Below are 20,476 nucleotides of genomic sequence, written 5' to 3'. Positions count from 1 at the left end.
TCCTAAACTGTCAAGAACCTTCCAGGTGCGTTCAACTGAGTGAGGTTAGGCACACCAGACAAAAAAGCCCAGCAGACTGCTCTGGCCAGTGTGGCTGTTGGTTGAACATTGTCCCATGCACCTAAAGGTCACTGGTTCAATTCGAGGTCAGAGCATGTGCCCAGGCTCGATCCCCAGTAGGGGAGCGTGTAGGGGCAGCCCATCAATGTCTTTCTCACTCCCTCTTTACTCCTCTCTAAAAGCAATAAAAACATATTAAAAAACAAACAAAAAAACACACAGCAGAACTTGGGTAAGGAAGAACAGAAATAACACAGCTTCAATCAGGCTTTTGCTTAAATGACACCACTTGACTACTTCAGAGAACAACAGGTTCATACTTACGATCAAAGTGTACTTGGCAATGGGTGGATATTGCTTGATAAAGACATCCTCAAGAAAATGAAGCATTGACTTCCTCATAAAAACACAGGACAACTATACATCATGTGGTTTTTTGGTAACGAGAAAGCACCATTTTTAATCCCTTTGCAGTTTTAAAACTTGAACAATGAGATAAGAATTGAAAAAGGTGTGTTGCATGGCTGCCTGGATCATCTCTGAAATTACCATCTTTGGAACTGTTAAGTGAAAAGAAAAGGTGACTTGAATGTGAGCTGGGTGGGTACTTGCTTCTCTATGTGGCTGTTTGCCACGGCCGTGAGACCTGTCTACAATAGACACTCAGAATCAAAAATCAGATGTCATGTATTAGTCTGACATTCACTGGTCCCCTTCCTACTCTAATGAATTTTCAGGGCACTCGCTCCAAATAACTTCCAAGTGATTGTATCAAATTAGGATCCATTTATTCAGTCATCAGAAATTAATGTTTTCTCAGTAATAAGGCCCTTGCCTTTCAGGAGCTCACAACCTATTTGAGAGACAAACCATGGTGCCTACTGATAATTTAATATGATGAGTAATGTTAGAGGCCATGCACAGGGACCATGGGCCATCCTTGTGCTCCCTCTTTGTGTGGAACTAACCCATAGATCCACACATAGAATCCACACTGAAAACACTGTTCCTTTTCTTTTTTAAATATATTTTTATTGATTTCAGAGAGGAAGGAGAGGAAGAGAGAGAGAGAAAAATCGATGATGAGACAGAATCATTGATCGGCTTCCTCCTGCACAACCCCTACTGGGGATTGAGCCTGCAACCTGGGCATGTGCCCTTGACCAGAATCGAACTCTTCAGTCCGCAGGCCGATGCTCTATCCACTGAGCCAAACCGGCTAGGGCTGAAAAGTTTATTATGTAGTTTGGAATAACAGAGGTCCCAAGGACTGCCTTAATCTATTTATGTCCCCTTTATATTCTCACTAAATACTATATGAGTATTGTGTGTGTGTTTTTTAAATATCCATTACTAGTGACCCATCGTGCGAAATTGTGTGAGATCCGGGACACCCCCTCCTTCCTGCGCCATGGGACTGCCAAGAGCCCCAGAGTCCCACCCCGCATGGCCAGCGCGAGATGGCCCCGAGTCCTGGAGTGCCGCCCGATGCCCCGCCTCCAGGCTGAGTGGAGCAGTGTGCACATGGGGCCGCTTGTGACGGCGTTACCGTGGGAGGGTTAATTTGCATATTACCTCTTTATTATATAGGATACTTAGGAGGAAACCGAAGAGAAAATGTGTTGTCATGCAAAGCATCCTTGTAACTTTTCATTTACATAGAAACTCATATTCCATAGTTGCTACTTATTTCTAACAATCAGGAATAGGTTTAGATTAATTCCATCCTTTGCAAACCATCATGGATAGTCAATAAATCCTAGTCTAGAAGATTTACTTAAAAAGCATCCTCTCTCTCTCATAGGTCTGTACCAATACCTTCAAAAATTGGTCTCAATTAGTGATTACTAGCTTGCCAGCAATGATTAATCATCACTTTTGTAATTAGATTCCTTTAGCTGCTAGTCCCTACTTCTCTACTATTCTACATTAAATACTAACCACAATCAAACCAAATCTTCATCCTTTATTTCTTTGCCTGAGTGCTGCCACTTAAAAATTTGTCATTTACATAAAAATATACTTCTACACTTTTTATTAGTTTAACACCATAATAGTAAAAAGAAATGGAGTCTTAGATATGTGAAGTAACTTGTCCAAGGACACACATGGAGTTAGTGGCCGAGCATGTATTCAAATCAAAGCTAATTTCTCGGCTACTCTTCTGCTTACATATGTGCTTCCTCAGTTCCTATCTTCTTATCAGAGTACAATGCTACTCCCACTCATTTTCAGCCTTCTGCTCTTTGGTGAAACTATAAAACTTAGCCCATTCTTCCAGGTCTCTAGCATGAAGATGCCTAAATCTCTTTGCTCTGACTATTCACTGTAGTCCTTTGCCCACAGGATTTTTCAGTTGGATGTTCTAATTTCCAATTCCAGACCTAACCTACCTAACCACCTTCCTCTTCTAAATTCCTCTTCAGCTTATTTCCAATAGTGACAGCACCATTCTTTCTAGATTCAAAACCTTGGTGGTGGTGGTGGTGAGTCAGTCCTTCTTTTGTCTCTCCCTCTTCCTACCATCACTACACTATATTCACTTTCCCTCCCCTAGTATCACATTTGTCCGAGGTCCTTTGCATTTTCTTTTTCTAAATGATTTCCCTGCTTTAGTCTTTTGGCCTCTAAAAAGTGACAGGTATTTTGAAGCTGACTCTACCATTTATTTACTAAGCAAATTATGTGAACTGTCAAAGACTCAGTTAACTGATGTATAAAGTAGGGTAGTAGCGATCTTAAATGTTGTGAAGATTAATTGAAATAAGATATAAAATTTCAGTTATAAAGTCTAACCTATAGATGTTCAATAAATATTTGTGGAATGAATAAATGTTAGTTGCCTTCTCCTTATAGCCATAATGAGTATGAGTTTGAAGAATATTTTTCTTAACTACCTAAACTATAAAAAGATTAGATGTTAATACTTGAAGATTTTTTAAAAATGATTGTATCTCCTTTGATCTACAACCACATCAAACTCTTTAAGTGTAGAATTTTTTTACCTTGGACTATTTTTGTTTATAACAGCCTTGAAAATGTGCAATTCAGTGATTTTTGGTATATTCACATAGTTATGCAACCATTACCACTATCTAATTTTAGAACATTTTCATTATTCCAAAGAGATTCCATATGCATTAGCAGTTACTCTCATAAGTCCTGGAAACTGCCTATTTTATGTCTATATAGATTGGCCTGTTCTGGCCATTTTATACAAATGGAATCAAATAATATATGGCCTTTTGTGTCTGGCTTCTTTCACTTAGCATAATATTTTCAAGTTTCATCCATGTTGTAACATGTATTAGAACTTTATTCCTTTTTACGGCCGAACTAGAGGCCCAATGCATGAAATTTGTGCACTGGGGGGGTGGGGGGGGGGCGTAGCCCAGCCTGTACCCTCTCAGTCCGGGAGCCCTCGCTCCTTACCGCCCGCCTGCTCGCTGCTCCTTACAGCTCGGCTCACTGCTCCTTAGTGCTGCCGTGGAGGCGGGAGAGGCTCCTGCCACTGCCGTTGAGTTCACTAGCCGTGAGCCCAGCTTCTGGCTGATCACCAGGGGGCAGCTCCTGTGTTGAGCATCTGCCCCCTGGTGGTCAGTACGCATCATAGCAACTGGTCGTTCTGGTCATTCCACCGTTAACAATCACTTAGGCTTTTATTATATAGACTAGAGGCCTGATGCATGAAATTCATGCAAGAGTAGGCCTTCCTTCCCCTGGCTGCTGACACCAGCTTCCCTCTGGGACCTGGGCTTCCCTCGCAGGCCCGGCTTTGTCCGGAAGGTCGTCCGGTCTAAATAGCATATTATGCTTTTATTATTATAGATAATGTTTTCTTGTGTGGATAGGCCACATTTTGTTTATCTGTTCATCATTTTGTAGACATTTGGGTTGTTTACATTGGGGCTGTTACGTATAATGCTAATATGAACATTTGAGTACAAGTTTTTACGTGGATGTGTTTTCAGTTCTTTTATTATACGCCTAGGAATAGAATCTTTAGTTGATGAAGCAAAGAATTTTCATTTCAAAGCAGAGTTCTTATGGAATAGAACTAAAGTTTCTTATTTGGGGTGTTTTCTTCTATGTTGGTTCCTTAAGATTGAAATTCTTTGCACTAGACCTCACAGAGCACTGTGTTCCCAGTCATGGAAACCAACAGAAAAGCAAGAGCCTGCAGTCAGAAAGCATCAGAAACAATACAAATGCCCCCACATAATAAAGGATGCTTTCATAAACATAGGGTAACAAAATAACCTCCAAATCCCAGTGGTTTACTCTCAACAAAGCATTCATTTCATTCACTTTATATATGAGGTGCACTGTAAGATCAGAAAAGGAAAACTCTCCTAAAGGGATGCAAATTAAGGAAAAGTTGGTTCAGTGAACACATTTATGAAAAGTATCGTATCCTTTGCTCTAGAGCATGAGCCTTTAGAGTGAGCAACTTTTCTCTGTTCACTCAGCCATCCCACCTTCTCAATCCAACTGAAATGAAAGGGAGAGAGGGGGATCTGAAACAATTTGTAGAATATTTCCATTCACCTCAGGAGCAGGTTTAAAGTACTGCCTTTACCTTCATAGAAAGCCATGGCAAGAGGAAAAATGGCTTTGAAATAGAGGTTGGCATTGAGCATCATGATCAGTCACACAGAGGTCACTAATTACTCTCCCTTTTGTTTTTCAGTGAACGAGATAATTGGGAGAGACATGTCTCAGATTTCTGTTTCCCAAGGAACAGGGGTGAGCAGGGAGGCTCCCCTCCCTGGTCCCGATTCCTTGGATTTAGGAAGATCTGATGGGCTCTGACAGTGCTTGCTGCAACTTTGCATCCACCACCACCATATACTTCTCAGCATGTTTCTGTCCTTGGACCTTGGGTTTCCAACTCTGCGGCCTTCAGGACTGGCGCCAGGAGTTGGGATCACTGGGGAAAGCAGCAGTCCTCCACCTCAGGACTTGGGTAGATTTTGTAAAAGAACAGCAACAGCAGAGGCTGTTTGAGCTTTGGGGAAATGAGCTTTGCTTTTTATTTTTGAATAGGATACTTTTATATGATGGGTGCTTTGAGTGTGAACGCAGCAGGCTCTTCATTTCAGAGGTGCTGCTTTTGCAGATGACCTCATTGCTTAGCTAGAATTAGTGATTTGAACTGCTTTGTGGTCATTTGAAGGACCTTTTAGCTTTAATGATATTTTTAAAATAGGAACTTTTGATAAAACTTTCCAGAGGCAAACATAAAAGAAAAAAATTGTCCAAGCCCACACCTATGCCTCAGAAACTCAGCATGTGTCCTGAAGCCTTTCATAGATTCATAGGAAATAAAAGCCAAATGTAGCTCATACCTCTATAAAAGTAAACTGTTAGATAAAATGAGAAGAGACCATTCCAATCATTTAAGTGTTGGAATATTAAATGACATTCCAGAGCATAGCCTTTTTGTAACTTTCTAGATCTTCCTGCAGTCTCTCCATTCTGACTTCATGTTGAAATTGCTTTTTTCCCTCAGGGCCTTGGGTAAGATAGCTACTTATAAGGTGACTGTGAAAGGTGAGGTTTTAGCTTCATAGCTTTAAGTTCCTGCCATCCTACAAACAAGTGCTCTTCCTTTTTGTGTCCTTTTCTAAGTGGGAGCATTGGCCTTTGGCTGCTCTGTAACCTTTGAAGCCAGTCTCATGATGGTTTAGGCAACTTTGCTGGTTCTAACTCATCTCCTGGGGCCAGGCTGTGTCAGGAGTTAAGCACAAATGAGCAATGCTTCAGAACAAGAGCAGAGAAAACACAAGACTCCAGATGGGAAGCTTTTAAGATTCATACTGGCACGGAAGGCTTATCCCTCATCTGTTTACAGCCTAAAAAGATTCTCACCTACCCTGTCCCATCTGCATGGCCTAAAAACCAGCCTTTTCCCAAAAAGGCTTTGAGCCAAATCAAAAAATGAGGTAGCATCATAAACCTGACCCTCCAGACCAAAGATGCCCTGGTGCTGCTGCAGGTGAGGCTGGCACTCAGACAGGGGCCAGCAAGAAACCCCAGCCTGCTGTCTACCAAAGGAGTGCCCAACTTGGGTGCTTTTTTCAAGCCCATCCTTACCACTCCCACTAATAGGATAAGTTACTTGGTCCAAGGCCTGGGCCGTTTCAAAGCTCCTGAAGCTTGTAGTATGTTTTCATGTGAAATGATGTACTTTTATTTATTCAGAAAGCAAAATTTTTGAGTGCCTACATATGAGACTGCGTGCTAGTCTGGTTAAAGGTCTGATGTTGTTATTCCAGGGGATTGTGGGTCCTAGATGCCAGGATTCTCTACTGAGACCGAGTGAGTCCTGGGCAGAGGGAGCTTGTTCTTTGCCCACCACCTATAGTCACCCAGGTAGGAGCTATTGACCCAGGACGAGGAAGTGTTTTTTTTTTTTTTTTTTTTTCTCTCTTTAAACCATGTTTTAGATTTCTCCCTTAAAACTAGTTAAGAAAAAATGTCTGTCCTTCAGCAAATCACTCTGGTCCTCTTGGAGCTGGGTGTTTTCATATTTTCTTTGAAAATGTAGTGTAGTGAGATATTTCAGGGCTACGGTTGGAAGCCCACAGCTTCCTTTGGAGGTTGTAGGGGGCTGGCCAATAAGATGAAGTTCCACAGAGCTGGTCAGACTTGCCTCCACCCTTTTGTCCCTGGTATAGCTGCCTCACATGGGTTTCTTGCAAAAGTTCTCTTTGCAGGATCCATTGGGGGTTGCTTTGTTGTCCTCAAGAATAAAAGCCTCTATGATCCAGAGTTGCTATGCACCAAATTTTGATGCCTTTCAAATACCTTGATGCCTGTAGCACTAGAAATGCTTTCCTATTTAAAATAAAAGTTGAATTTTAAAATAGAGCTTTGTATACTATGTAAGCAGTTTTGTATCAGCTTTGTAAAAGCTTTGGTGTAAGAGTTAATATTTTTTGGCTTTGTAGATAAAGACATTTTTGTGCAACATAGTGGTATTAAAGCACACATCCATTGGACTATGCAATTTGGGTTCTAGTTAGCAGCACTGAGCAGTTGGGCATGTGCTAGCACCTACCCTTACCCCTCCAGCCGATGTGAGATCTTGGGTTGAAGAATGGGATGAGCAGCCTTCTGCTTATTAGAGATGCACAGAGAAACATGGCTGAAAACAGCTTTAAAAGGAACAGCTGTCTCCGGGATCACGTGTGGTGCTGCTGCCTGGGGTGCAGCCCACCGCTGCCCAGGGCTAGTCACTATCATCAGAGCTCTGCTGGGTCTGGCTGTGAAGCTGTTTTTGATACTCAGAACAGATGGTCATCTTTAAGGCTCAGATGGGCTCAAGTTGAAACCTTGTATTTTATAAAATGGATGATGTTCAGTTTACAGCACTCGGGATTGTGTTTTCTTGTACATTTTGTATTTTAAAACCTTTTATAGGAGTACAGTGCTCCTCACACAAATACAAAGGGAAGAGCCAGCAATTCAGGCTCCTCAGTTACAGTGCTGAAATAATAAATGATGACAGGTCAACAGTCTCCTTGAAATCTGCTTGAGTTTTCCTCTGCCTGGGGCGGGTGAGGAGCCCCTCACCCTGGGGGCCAAAGCTAAGGGCACTTTGACTTTTAAAAAGTCCATGTGGTTAGGAACCTTTGTTTATTTTCTGGAGAGGGTAGAGTTCCAAATTCTTGCTGCAGCTTCAGTTCTGCATCCTCTAATGGGTGCAAAGGACATTCCACCATGTCTGCTGAGTTCAGGACAACTGGCCTGCCCAAGGTGTGCACGAAAAGTAGGCAGAAAAGTCTGCTTTAAAATTCAAGCCTGAGTTTTATGTGAGGGCCTCCTGCCCCCTAGTGTCCTCTGGGGGTACTGCAATACAGTTCATCAAAACAGCCTGTGGTTTTGCCGTCTGGTCTGGTATTCCTTGTGCCAAGCTGGAGGGGCTGGCAGCCTTAGGTGGGACCACCCCTGGCACAGTGTGTCCATTGAGGTCCAAGCATCCTGGGGACTGGGGCCAGCACTCTCTGTTTCTCTGCTCCCCCATCAGAAACTCCCAGGAGTCATACATTGAAGGCACCAGGGCTTACATTTTAAAAAAGAAGGCAAGCCTGCTGTGGATGTCAGCCCCACAGTATCTGTGGGCATGGGCCATAGCCAGAACAGACCAAAGGCTCTCCAGGTGTTACTCAAGAGGCCCAGGCCAGGCCATTGGGAGCAGGGTAGCACCATTCCACCCCTAGCCCTACATGCAAGATTCAGCCATCATCTTTGGGGTGAACAGCAGAGCAGTAAGGTGGGGGGATGGAGCTGGGGCTTGAGCTCCTCTGAGTGCCTTCAGAAAGAAGTCACCAGGATGAGGGCACTGGTTCTCTGGATGCAGGAGACGTGTTAGCTGAGGACATCAGCCAGCTCTTACCTCCTGACGCCCTCACCTACAAACACACCCACTCTTTGGGGGCCTGTAGCACAGTGCGAGGTGGGTCACCAACAGGCATCAGGCTGGTGTAGTCATCAGGGGCTAGCTGCAGAAGGAACAGAGATTTAGGGCAGGGAGCTCTAGGCTCAGCCCGGTCCCCAAACCCCCCTAGTCACAGCTCACCTGGTAGGCCTGAAAGACACTGAGCAGATCCTTCATACCAGCTGTGTATGGGACACCCTGCATACGGACCAGGGCTCCTGGTTGGGACAACACTGAGGTAGGAGCAGAAGCCAGGGCCGCAGGGGGCGTGGTGAGGTAGCCCACAGTGGTGGGAGAGACTGGGGGGCTAGGGTAGGAAAAGTAGGGTTTTAGTCCAGTCCTACCTATGGCCTACACCAAGACTTGCCTCCCTCTTCCCTTGCCTCTGACTTACACTTAGTTCATTTCAGTTCCTCCTCCCTAAAACCCTGTCCTCTACGTCATCTCCATTCTAGTTTGTAGATAGCGTCAGCTAGCCCACATCTCACTCCCTTTCAGACCGTAGGTTATCTGACCCAAGAAGAGGATCATGACCTTCCTCCAAACCAGGACAGGGGCAAGTCTATGCAGTTCTCTTAGCAGCAGGGTACCTGGGGTAGTAAGCTGTGTAGTTCATGTAGAGTTGAGTTGCTGGCCCCGGGTAGTAGGCAATGGGGGTGGAGGCAGCAGGCACCCTGGCAGCTGGGAGCAGTGCTGAAGAGGGATAGAGAGCTGCCGTCTCAGTGGGAATGAGTGTTGGGGTGGCTTGGAAGGTGGCGTAGGCTGGTGGCGAGAGGCCTAGAGGCAGAAGTAGAGAGTACATCTGCAGGGGGCCCAGCGCTGCCCTGAGAGGGGCAGCCAGAAAGAAGTCCCCACTGTAGAAAGTGAAGGTTATAACAACCTGGCACCCACATGCCTCCTACTTCCCCAGCCCTGGGATACTCACAGGGTAGTTTGCAGGGTGGAGGAGACATGCCACTGCGACCCAAAGTGCCCCCCATCAGCACACGGCTCATCTCCTCTGTGGAGCAGGGAACTACCTCCACGTAGCGTTCCTTCATCACTTTTTTATGGCAACGCTGAGAAGCAGCTAAGGCCCGCTCTGCTGACGTCATCTGGATGAAGGCATCGCCGGATGGCCGGCCCTGTGCACACCATCTTATAAGCAGTCTATCCTGTTAGCAAGGGTACCTTACTCCCAACCACACACTCCTCTCTGTGCGTCCCCCTTTTGGCAGCAGCCTCACCTGCTGGTTGAGCACCATGTGCACACCATGGGGCCGGATGTCAGCTGCCGCCTCGCCCAGAAAGCTTAGGATGTCTTCGATGGTGGCTGTGTAGGGCAGGCCTCGGAGGCGTACACAGTCTCTCCCAGTCCCGGCTACCATCGGGAAGGGGATGGGCAGCAGTGGAGCAGTCAGTGTGGGAAGGAGTGGACTGGAAGCATAGCGGTTCAGGACCTAATAAGGAAGGCAGCAACTGGTCATGCCAAGCCGGGCAGGGACACGGAGTGGAGTGGGGTGAAAGGGGCACCCTGGAGAAGCACATGGGGGTGGGGGAGCCCTGGGTTCTCACCTGTTGCACCTCGGCTGCAGTGCTCCGGAAGAGTTCAATGTATCGCTTACCCAGCATGCCCTTGTGCCTGCGCAGTGCAGCTTGTGCCAGCTCCTCACAGGCAAAGAGTGCAAAGGCATCACCAGTGGGCCGGCCGTCAGGGTGGCGCACAAAGAGCAGCCCATCGGCACCCCCAGTCACTGGGCACTCTGGCCCCAGGAAGTCGAGCACGTCTGCTGGCCCAGCCGAGAAGGGCAGTCCCCGCAGCCGCAGGATCACTTGGTCTTCCCGCGACAGGAACCGAGCCACCTCTAGTGACGTGCCTTGATGAGGGTGGCATGGGAGTCACCTACTGACTTCATTCATGCCCTTCCAACTACCCATCCAAACCTGGCACACAGGGGAGCAGAAAGGCAAGGGGTGGTGGGGAAATGGGACATGGGTCAAGAACCAGGGGGAGCTAGGTGTTGCTGGGGGCACAACTCACCCCCTGCGATCTTTACAAACTCCTCTCCTGTTGCTTTATATACCTGTGGGGACAGTGGGGACAGTGTGAGTCTCAGGCCTGAGGGGGCTGGCCTCGGCTCTGCTCTGCTCCACCCCCAGCCCAAAGCCCCACCTCAATGTAGCGGACACCCATGTGGTGCTTGTGTCTCTGCAATGCCAGGTCCCGCTGCTCGCTGTCCACAAAGCGGATGAGGGCCTCGCCATTTCTTCGCCCCTGGGCATTGAGGCAGAGGGCTACACCACCCCTGTGGGGCCAATGCTATGTTAGTACCTCCTGGGTAGGCCTGCCCTCCTGGGACTACCATCATGCTGCACCCACCTGGCAATGTTGAGTCCTTTGAAGAAGCGAGCCACGTCCTGGTCTGATGACTGCCAGGGCAGCCCACGGGCCCGAACCACGGTCTCACTGTCCACCACCTCAGCCTTGCTGCTGTGGGGGTAGGGCCCAGGGTCAGAGCTATCTATCTGTCCTGTTAACAAGGGTGCCGTACTATTGTCACCCCCATCCCTGCCCTGCACTCACCAAGGTCCAGTCTCATATTTCTGCTTTATCACCTCGGGCTTCGAAAACAATTGACCTGAGAGGAGATGACATGGGAGTCAGCAGGGTCTGGTGGAGGGGGTCTCCCCACCAAACTCTTTAAAAAGAGGGCAGTTGAAGAGGAGGTGACAAAGGGGCTCCCACCATATGGTCTCTCAGAAAAGGTAAGAACTAGGGAAGGGGACTTTGAGGAATTAATAGGCAGGCATTCACCCAGTCCCGAGAGAGATTGGGTAACAGATGGTGAGGGGAACCTTACCACTGGGCCCGTCAAGTAGGTGGAGGATGACAGCTACCATTGTCTTCACTTCCCAGACCCCAAAGTCATCCTCTGTGGCATCTGTTTCCAGCCCCAACTCTATGAGCAGTGAAATTATAATGAGGAAATCCCAGCATTGGAGGCTTGGGGCAATCAGCGTGAGCACTCTGACTGGTCTCACCTAGGCCCAGGTCCCCTACATAAATAAGCACGGGGAATCCCAGCAAGCACGTTTGTTTTGGCCCTGCTCATGTATGCCCTTACAGATCCCCCAGCCCAGACATATGTAGACATGTCTACTTTCCAAATGTGCCCCAATCCAGACAGACATGCACTTAAGGACTCAGCAGATAATGCTAATTGGGTATGTTCATATAACCCACCAGCATGCACATACTCAGACACATAGAGCCTATGGCTGCCCCTCCACTCTAACCCCTCTGGGTCACAGGTACCCTGTGCCATGGTGGCCACGGTGAGGTCCCTGGCGAGGCGGGCACTTGGGTGCTGCACATGGAACTCTCTGCGGAGGTCGTAGAAGGAGAAGAAGGTGTCGGGGAGTACCAGGTTCTGGGGGCACATGTGAGCAGGGATGAATAGACAAAACTGAGCAGCCCACCCCCTCGACAATGGATGGCCTGGGAACCCTGCCCCCTGTTGTGCCCTCCGTGGCATACCTTCCTAGAGGCCTCAGGATGCAGGACCTGTCGCAGTAGCTGCTGTCCATCAGTGCAGAGCATGTAGGGACCCCCGCCCAGCAGAGCCACATCCCCGATCACCAGCTGTGAGAACTGGGGAGAGAGACAGACTCACAGCTGGGCAGGCAGGAAGAAAGAGGGCACAGGCTGCAAAGCTGGTTCTGCCAGATGTTCAGCCAGCCCTACCCTGTTTGGGGAGTAGGTGGCCATACCTGTTGGGCCTGGCTCTGCAGTTCCCTTTTTCCCCCTCAGTCCACCATCAGCTTCTCCAGGCCAAAAAGGGGCAGTTACATACCCCCCAAGCCCCCACTGCACACACTCCAGGAGTCTGGAGTGGGGCCAGAGCAAACACCTGGTGGAGTGGGACAAGCAGGTGGGAAGGGGCGGGGCAAAGCAGGTTAAACCTGTCCCTGACCAGGCTCCACCTTCAGACAGGTGGGAGAGGCCCAGTCCTGCCTGAGGCCCATCCGGCTCATGGTCAATGGCAGCCCCGCCTCTAGGTCTGACCAACCGAGGGCCAGAGAAATTCCAAGGACAGAACTCCACACCTGGACGCCAGGGGCAGCATGAGCTTTGACCCACACCCTATCGACCTGCTGGCACTGAGCTGTTTGCTCATAGAGGGGGTGGCACTCCTGAAACTGCCCAGCCCCTCCCCCAGCCTCCATCCCTGTTGGAGAACAGGTATAAGCACTAAGCACAGCCCAAAGAACCTCCCCCACGCCAACTTTACAGTCTGAGACTGGCAGAGCAAGGCAACCCAGCTCTCCTTCAGCACACTCCCCAAGTGGGGGTCAGCCTGGAAGCCCTTCAGCAACAGACTAGGTTGAAACATCTTTGTGCTTCCATTTCCTCATCAGGAACTACCAGAGTTGGAAAATGAAAGAATTTGTGCGTGTAAAGCACTTACACTCATTATACTCAAACAGTCAGACACGGGTTGAGCACCGTAGTGAAGAGAAAACAGCAATGGGAACAGCCTCCCACTTCAGCCAGGGCCAGGGGGCAACCCTAGGCCTTTGCACTCAGGAGGCAGGTAGCCTCCAGGCGCGGTCAGGACAGCGCCCACGCCTGGACAGCCGGCTGGGGCAGGCCTAAACGAGCAGCTTACAGAGCAGCTTACACCTGGCGGCGTCTGCCTCTGGGGCAGACACCGCCCTCCGCCCCCGCCCAAGCGTCTCCCAGGCGGGTGGGTGGGCCGAGGTCGCAGGCGGGAGGGACAGTGACCTATGACCACGGCCCCTTGGCCCTTTCGGCTTCTGGCTACCGTTCTGAGAGACCTGGCTGGGCAGGTTCCCAGTTTCAGTCTCAGCCTCACTCCCCCGCCGGCCGGGGACTCTCGGAAGGGTCTCGCGGCCTCCATCCCCACCCCCTCAATAGGGTGGATCTGGAAAGACTGAAAGGTAAGAACTCCCCCACCCCCGAAATGGCCGGCACACGCGAACACACGCACACGCGGGAGTCGATGCAAGTTTCAAACAACAGGAACCCGTCCTACCGCCCCGGCCAGTTAGTCCCGGCGCGCCAGGCCTCGCCTCCGGCCGCCTCTCCCGCGTAGAAAAGAACCTGGGGTCCGGCAGCGTCTCCACCCACCGCGCCCCGGGCGCTCACCTGCTGCAGCACCTTGTCCAGCGGCTCGGCCCGCGCCAGGCTGTCGGCGCTCAGGCCACTCGCCTCGCGGCACTGCGGACTCAGTGCGGCCGCCTCGGCGCGAACCAGTGACTTGTGCAGCGTCCCCACCTGCGAGAGGCGGGGGAAACCGGTCAACCACTGCGCCTTCGGATCACGAAGCTCCCTGGGGACGCCACCACCCTCTCCCCACCCTACCTGGCGGCTCCGCGGCTCCACCACTTGCCACACTAGCAGGATTAAGTCGGTCTCATCGGAGCCCAGATCCGGCCCCAGTGCACCGGCCGTGGCCCCGAACAGGACGACCAGGGGTCCAGACCCTGGGCAGGTCTCGGCGGAAGAGTCTGCGGCAGGGTCCTGGCCCGGGGGCGGGGGCTGCGGTGGCGCCGGAGTCATGGCCGCAGAGAAAAGGGGGCGCTCGGCCACGCACACGCGGACCGACGAGGCGCACGCTCGCACCGACCGACGGCAGACGCGGATCGGCTAGGGCGGGACCCCTTGTGTCGGGGGCGGCACCTGCGGCCCGGCTGGCGCAGTGGGCGCTGCTGAGACCCGCCCGCAGCGCCCGGCGAGGCGGGGCGGCTACCGCCCCAATCCTCTCTGGGCGAGTTACCTGTGGGTCCCGTGGGCCACGTGACCGAGGGCGGCTCTGGAAGCCGTGGGGGGGAGGCTGCTAGGACCTAGCCCGGGACGCGCGCTCACCCGCCCGCCTGGGCGTGCTTAGGACCCAGATTCCCACTCCCCCAGCCGGCTGATTTCTGGGGCGACCTCCACCTCCTCCTGCTCCTCTTCCCCACCATGAGGCCTCAGCCAAGAAAACGGCAAAACCAGAGGCCTTCCCTAGTCCTAAGGGGCACATGGGACTTGTGAAAATCACCAGGAGTCGATGTAGAAGTTGTGGGGGTCCGGCCGGTCTGGGGGTGACAGAAGTCACCAAAGGTCAAAGGGGACGGTTAAAGTTACCGGGTATCACTCAGAGGCCCATCACCAGAGGTAGACTGGGGAGATCCCGAGAGGTCATTAGAGCCGTGGGGGGGAGCGGGGGTCATGAGGTCAAAGGGCAGAGTTTGTCCATACAGGTGGAAAGGCCAGGCTCCAGGAAGTGCACCTGGTGCCAAAGCGCGTTCGGAGGTGCGCGGGCCTGGGTGCTGCGGAAGGAGGAGGAAGACACCCCCCTTCCCCAACTCCAGAGAGTGGCACTCTAGACCGGGCCAAGCCGGATGGTCCGGGCCAGGAGCCTCAACCCTACCCCACGTGGGGACTCCGGCCTGTGTTTGCAGCCCTGCCCCTTTGGCGAGGGGCCTGTTGTTGCCTAGCGATGAGCGCGCCGGCGGTGGGGACCCGAAGCACATGTGTCCTGTGCGCGCGCGGGCGGCAGGACCTCTTCTCCTTCCGGGACCGGCATCCCAACCGGACAGCCCCGCGTGGAGGGCTTCCAGCACCCTTTCGCCTCGTCCATCTTGGTGAGGCCCCTTTACGGCGCGTTTCCGGGCCGCCCTGTATTTCCCCCAATTTCCCCATTGATGTGACTAAGAAACTGACTAAGAATCCGGTGGGAAGAAGGGACTCCAACCCGGCGAGAACAAAAACGTGGGGTGGCCAAGGCCGAGCTGAAACTGAGGCGGGAGCCTCCCCTCGCGGTTTCGGAAAAGCCGGGCGTTGCGTCCGGACCCTCGGATAGCGAACACGCCCGGGGAGGAGGGGGCCTCCGACGCCTTGCCCACTGAACCCACACTCCGGCGCGTCCCCATGTGAAGGATCAAGACTGAAGCGCCAGGGTCGGAAGTGACTCGCACCGGGACACGGCAGCCGGGAGGGCGTGGGAGGTAGACAGTCCTTCTGGAGGCTTCCGGCGACCAGCGCTTCCCCTTGGGGTGCAGCCTGGTGTCCACGCGCCGCTGCCCTCTCTGGACCGCCCACCCCTGGAAACGCTAAGCCAATCGGGCCCGGGGGAGGGGGAAACGTCGCTTTTCGGGCCTCGCCCCCCTCGAGATAAGTCTGGAATGTCAAATATTTGCTCGCGGGGCCGGGCGCAGCAGCGAGGTCAGGCCCCTCCCCCCTGGCACGCGCATGCGCCTCGCGGAGTCAGCCCTTCCTTCCCGGAGCCAGGCCTTCCTCCCGGCTCCGCGTTCCCCGCAGCAGCACCTCGCAGCCCCGGGCTCGCCCAAAACTCCCCTGGCGCACACCGCTCCTGGTCGGCTCTTCTCCGGGCTGCTCCTACGGGACAGGCCTGGCGCCCCCCGCGGGCCGTCCTGGCGCTGCTTGATCTCTGTCTCACCCACCCTAGCGCCCCCATGCGTCCAACCTCTAGTCCGCGTTTGGCTTTTCCCTATTCTGCTCGGGTCTCCACCCCGGCGCCTCCCGAAGCCTCCCTCTCCGGAGGTGACAGACCTTCCCAGTGTGGTATTTCAGGCCGCCCTGAGCGCATGCCCATGGAAGACGCCTTCATGCGTGTCCAAGTCCCTACTGGATAGTGAACCTGAGCCAAGGGGCTAGCAGCGTGCGGAGGCTCCCGCAAACCCCCTTGCCTCCGTCTGACCGCCCCCAGCTGCAGGACAACTCCCGAGGCTTGGGCTCTCCTTGAAAAATTAAATTAGTTAAAATACCCTTAAGGACCCTGCTTTGTTGATCTCTTTTACTCATCTTAGGATGGGTCCTCCCAAACCACCCCATTAATACTAAGCGACCCGCACCCCTGTCCTCTATTCGGCTCTCACATCTCCTTTCCCCCAGCACTAAACCACCTTCTAACACAACAAGGCATTTATGCCCCAGCTGGTTTGGCTCAGTGGATAGAGCGTCATCCTGCGGACTAAAGGGTCTGGGGTTTGACTCTGGTCAAGGGCACATGCCCAGGTTATGGGCTTAATCCCCAGTAGGGGGCGTGCAGGAGGCAGCCGATCATTGATTCTTTCTCATCATTGATGTTTCTCTCTCCCTTTCCCTTCCTCGCTAAAATCAATTAAAAAAATACTTTTAAAGATAAGTCACTTATTGTTTCCCTGCTCCAGCCCCCACCCATGAGAACACCAGATTCTTGAGGACAGGCTCATTCCCAGCGCCTCTCACTGGGCCTGGGACATAGTACTACTATTGGTCCTCCCAAATCAAGGTTCTGTATCCGTGGATGCAACCAACTGCGGATCAATATATATGTTTTTAAATTCCAGAAAGTTGCTCCCTAAAAATACAGTATAAAAATTATTTACATATCATTTACATTATACAAGTTGTCCCCCAAAATATACACACAATGCCTTAGATTCCATTACATTTTTTAAAAAATATTTTATTGATTTTTTTACAGAGAGGAAGGGAGAGGGATAGAGAGTTAGAAACATCAATGAGAGAGAAACATCAATCAGCTGCCTCCTGCACACTCCCTACTGGGCATGTGCCCGCAACCAAGGTACATGCCTTTGACCGGAATCGAACCTGGGACCCTTGAGTCCGCAGGCCGACGCTCTATCCACTGAGCCAAACTGGTTAGGGCCCATTACATTTTGAAAATGAAATGTATTTTAGTAAACACTGCCTTTATAATTATTCAAAGTGTGTAGATATCATTTTGGGATACCCTGTATTAGGTATAAGTAATCTAGAGGTGATTTAAAGCCTAGGTCAGGTGGTGCAGTCGGATGGAAGCATCATCTCACAAACCAAAAGACTGAGGGTTCGATTCCGGGTCAGGGCACATAACCAGGTTTTGGGTTTGATCCCCCGTCAGGGGCGTGCAGGAGGCAACCGATTGGTGTTTGTGAGACAGTGCAATGTTTGATGTTTCTCACGTCGATGTTTCTCTCTCTGTCTTTCCTCCCTTTCACTCTCTCTAAAAGTCAATGGGAAAATATCCAAATAAATACATACATACATACATCCTGGGTGGAGTGAGGATTTTAAAAAAAAGTTTTTTGTTGTTGTGTGTGCGTGTGTGTGTGTTTGTGTGTTTTAAGCGCAGGTCAGGACGTGTCTAGGTTATAGGCAAATACTACACCAGTTCATTTTTTTCTTTTTTTTTTTTTTATGTTCTTATTGACTTTGGAGAGAGAAGAAGGGTTCTTTGGAGAGAGAGAAACATCGATGTGAGAGAGAAACATTGATCTGTCACCTCCTATAGGTGCCCCGACCAGGGATTGAACCACAACCAAGGTATGTGCCCTGACTGGAACCGAATCAGTGGTTTTTCAGTGCACAGGGTGATGCCTAACCAACTGAGCCACACTGGCCAGGGCTACTACACCATTTTATATATATCGTTTATATATATGAGCATCCAGATAATTTTGGTATGGGGGCATTAGGAGGAGTGGGGTCCTGGAACCAATCCCCCCAAAATACTTAGGAAGCATTATAGTTGCTGAAGACCTAATGAATGAATGGCCGGCTGGCTTAGTCTGCCTCCAGCGATAGTCATCTTCCCTGGACCACAGAGCCTTTTCCCTAGTAGTCTCATCTGCTCTCTTCACTTCCCTAACAACTCGCCCTTGACCTGGTTAACAGTGCTCTTCCTCCAGATTTCCCTCTCCAGGCACCTCCCTCTGAAGCAGAGATCCCTACAGTAGATCCCTACAGAAATATCTGTATTTCACCGGTAAGTGTCCCACTTCACTCCCACTAGGATTTACGACTTATGAATGAATGAGTCGGAGATAATAGGTGTGCGAGAGGGGTGAGTGAGGCTCCAACGGTCCTGCCAGAGGCCTTTTCCAAGTCGTCCTCCAGGTATTTGGGAAAGAGGAAGCTGGTCCCTCCCGCCTAGCCTCGCTCTAGGAATCCCATCCTTGCTTCTTCCCCTCACTTCGTGGCAGGACCCGAAGGGCAAGTCCTGCCACGAAGGCAGCGAGGGCAGCGGACGCTCCTGCCGCTGATATGGGCAGATACCAGGGTGAGGATCCTCGCCTGGGAGTGTGGCGGGTCTCGTCTGGTAGGGGTGGTGTAGAGACCTCCTCCCTGGCCAGAAAATGTCCTGTAGTGAGAGAGGATTCGACGCTGGGTGCCAGCTGGTGTTCCCCGCGGCGATCCACACTCGCTGTCCCAGGCCCAGGCCCGCCCTTAGCGGGCCCCAGCTGCACCAGGCCACCCTTCCTGATCTCCCGGCCTCCGGAGCGGGGCTCCCCCGGAGTTCCCATCTCCGCCCCTTCGCCGAATCCCCGCTGAGTACCCACCAGAGGGCGCCCTGACTCTGTCGCTTGATCCAGGTTCCTGGAAGAGGAGCAGCACTAGAAGGTTGTACTTGAGGTGAAAGGGGAAGGCCCTTGGCACCCCGCCCCCTCGCACCCCAGGCCGCCTCTCTCAGGCTGAGAATCTTCGCAGCTCCTGGCTCCCTGGACAAAGGCCACGTTTTTTTTCTTTTTCTTTTTTTGTCTCTCTTTCCCACCCTACCCCCCCTCCCTCCCGCCCGCCAAGTTTTTAAGCTTGGTTTTCAGTACAACCTCAGTTCCACTCTCACCCACCAGGTGCTCCAGACCCACTGCTGTGATTGCTCAAGTCTGGAGGCTGTTGTACTTCTAGGCTCCCAGCTGGAGCACTCTTTTCCTTGACAGACTTCTACTGTTCTTCAAGATCCGTCTCTGATTCTTGCTCCAGGCAGTCTTCCTTGATGCCTAGGCCAGTTCCCTCGGGGTTCTGTCACGATCGGGTCAGTGTTGGGCCTCTCATGACTCCAGGGAGGCTCAGGCAGCAGAGGAATGGGAGCCTGCTGAGCCATGAGCTTTAGGAAAGTAAGTTGACCTCCCAATGGGCTCCGTTCTAGCTACCAAACCAGCTCAGAAGCCCTGGTCTTGATTGGGTTGCCACTTTTCCAGGTCTGACAGGCACTAGGATACTACTACCCTGGAAGTGTCGTAGAGAAGGGGGTGGTCTCATTCATTCAACATATGTTAAGCACCTGCTGTATGCCAGGGACTGTGCTGGTGGTAACTGGTAGTGCAGGAGGGGGCAGTAATAGGACAGGTGAGGGACCTGCTCTTAGTGATTTTATATATACATACATATACATTTATTACATATTATTATTGTTATCCTCACCCAAGGATATGTGGTTTTTTTTCCCCCTCATTGAGTCTAAAGAGAGAGGATGGGAGAGGGAGAAAGAGAGAAACCTCGATATGAGAGAGAAACATCAATTAGTTATCTCCCCCATACATGCCCCGACCAGGGATCGAACCTGAAACCTGGGTATGTGCCCTGACCTGGAACTGAGCCTGTGACCCTTCCGTGCATGGCACAACACTCTAACCACTGAGAAACACTGGCCAGGGCCAGTGATTATATTTTAATGGGAGCCAGGCAAGGGCTGCTTCAAAGTAAATGGTCATGTCTGGGCTGAGGCCTAAATGCAGAGCTCAATTGAGTCCCCAAAAGTGGAGGCTGCAGACTAGGCCCAGTGCAACAAGTGCAGAAGACCTGAGGGAGGATGAGGTTTTTCTGTTCGAAGCAGCAAGGAAGCCATTGAGGCTGACAATGAGAGAGCTACCAGAGTGGAAATTGGGGGAGACAGCCAGGGTACACAGCAGGGTCCTCATTCACTCTGATTCATGCATGCAATGGGAGAGTCATGAGTGGGGTTAGGTGGGCATGATGGAGCCTGACAATGTTCAATAATGTCAACCTGGCATGTGGAGGACCATGGGGATGAGGGTAGTTTGGCTTTGGGAGGATAGAGTTGGGGAGACTTGATGACCCCTTGGTTGTGGGCCCGAGCGTCAGGACGGTATCTAGAGTCCAGGATGACTCCAAGTCTCTGCCCACTCTTCACACCATTCCTCCTGCAGATATCGTGTGGATGGTTGGGTCATGTGAAATGG

At 51.3% G+C, this 20,476-nt stretch overlaps 2 protein-coding genes across 7 annotated transcripts in view; one reads left to right on the top strand and one right to left on the bottom strand.

The window, feature by feature from the left end:
* NFATC3 (nuclear factor of activated T cells 3) overlaps positions 1–7,436 on the top strand; it is a 103,924-nt gene extending 96,488 nt beyond the window's left edge. The window contains exon 10 of one of the 2 annotated variants that reach the window (XM_008139940.3): positions 4,751–7,436. In XM_008139940.3, the coding sequence (XP_008138162.2) occupies positions 4,751–4,872 (122 nt within the window). In that variant the 3' untranslated portion in view covers positions 4,873–7,436. The remainder of the gene's footprint in view (positions 1–4,750) is intronic. The other variant, XM_054710992.1, reaches the window with a different exon arrangement.
* Positions 1–14,264, bottom strand: part of ESRP2 (epithelial splicing regulatory protein 2) — a 41,486-nt gene extending 27,222 nt beyond the window's left edge. The window contains exons 1-15 of one of the 5 annotated variants that reach the window (XM_054710994.1): positions 13,653–14,264; positions 12,021–12,134; positions 11,799–11,913; positions 11,344–11,442; positions 11,067–11,121; positions 10,863–10,973; positions 10,656–10,788; positions 10,524–10,566; positions 10,058–10,359; positions 9,730–9,942; positions 9,429–9,627; positions 9,094–9,280; positions 8,645–8,810; positions 8,462–8,567; positions 559–620 (exon numbers count right to left, since the gene is read on the bottom strand). In XM_054710994.1, the coding sequence (XP_054566969.1) occupies positions 8,478–8,567; positions 8,645–8,810; positions 9,094–9,280; positions 9,429–9,627; positions 9,730–9,942; positions 10,058–10,359; positions 10,524–10,566; positions 10,656–10,788; positions 10,863–10,973; positions 11,067–11,121; positions 11,344–11,442; positions 11,799–11,913; positions 12,021–12,134; positions 13,653–14,066 (2,241 nt within the window). In that variant the 5' untranslated portion in view covers positions 14,067–14,264 and the 3' untranslated portion in view covers positions 559–620; positions 8,462–8,477. Of the gene's footprint in view, positions 1–558; positions 621–7,443; positions 8,568–8,644; positions 8,811–9,093; positions 9,281–9,428; positions 9,628–9,729; positions 9,943–10,057; positions 10,360–10,523; positions 10,567–10,655; positions 10,789–10,862; positions 10,974–11,066; positions 11,122–11,343; positions 11,443–11,798; positions 11,914–12,020; positions 12,135–13,652 lie in introns of those variants that run through there. The other 4 variants (XM_008139943.3, XM_028143194.2, XM_054710995.1 and 1 more) reach the window with 4 other exon arrangements.
* Between the last annotated feature and the right edge of the window lie 6,212 nt (positions 14,265–20,476).

Source organism: Eptesicus fuscus, chromosome 21 (assembly GCF_027574615.1).
Source record: "Eptesicus fuscus isolate TK198812 chromosome 21, DD_ASM_mEF_20220401, whole genome shotgun sequence".
NCBI classification, from domain to species: Eukaryota; Metazoa; Chordata; class Mammalia; order Chiroptera; family Vespertilionidae; genus Eptesicus; species Eptesicus fuscus.
The sequence above is the reverse complement of the archived record's forward strand: the minus strand, read 5'-3'. Positions and strand labels throughout refer to the sequence as shown.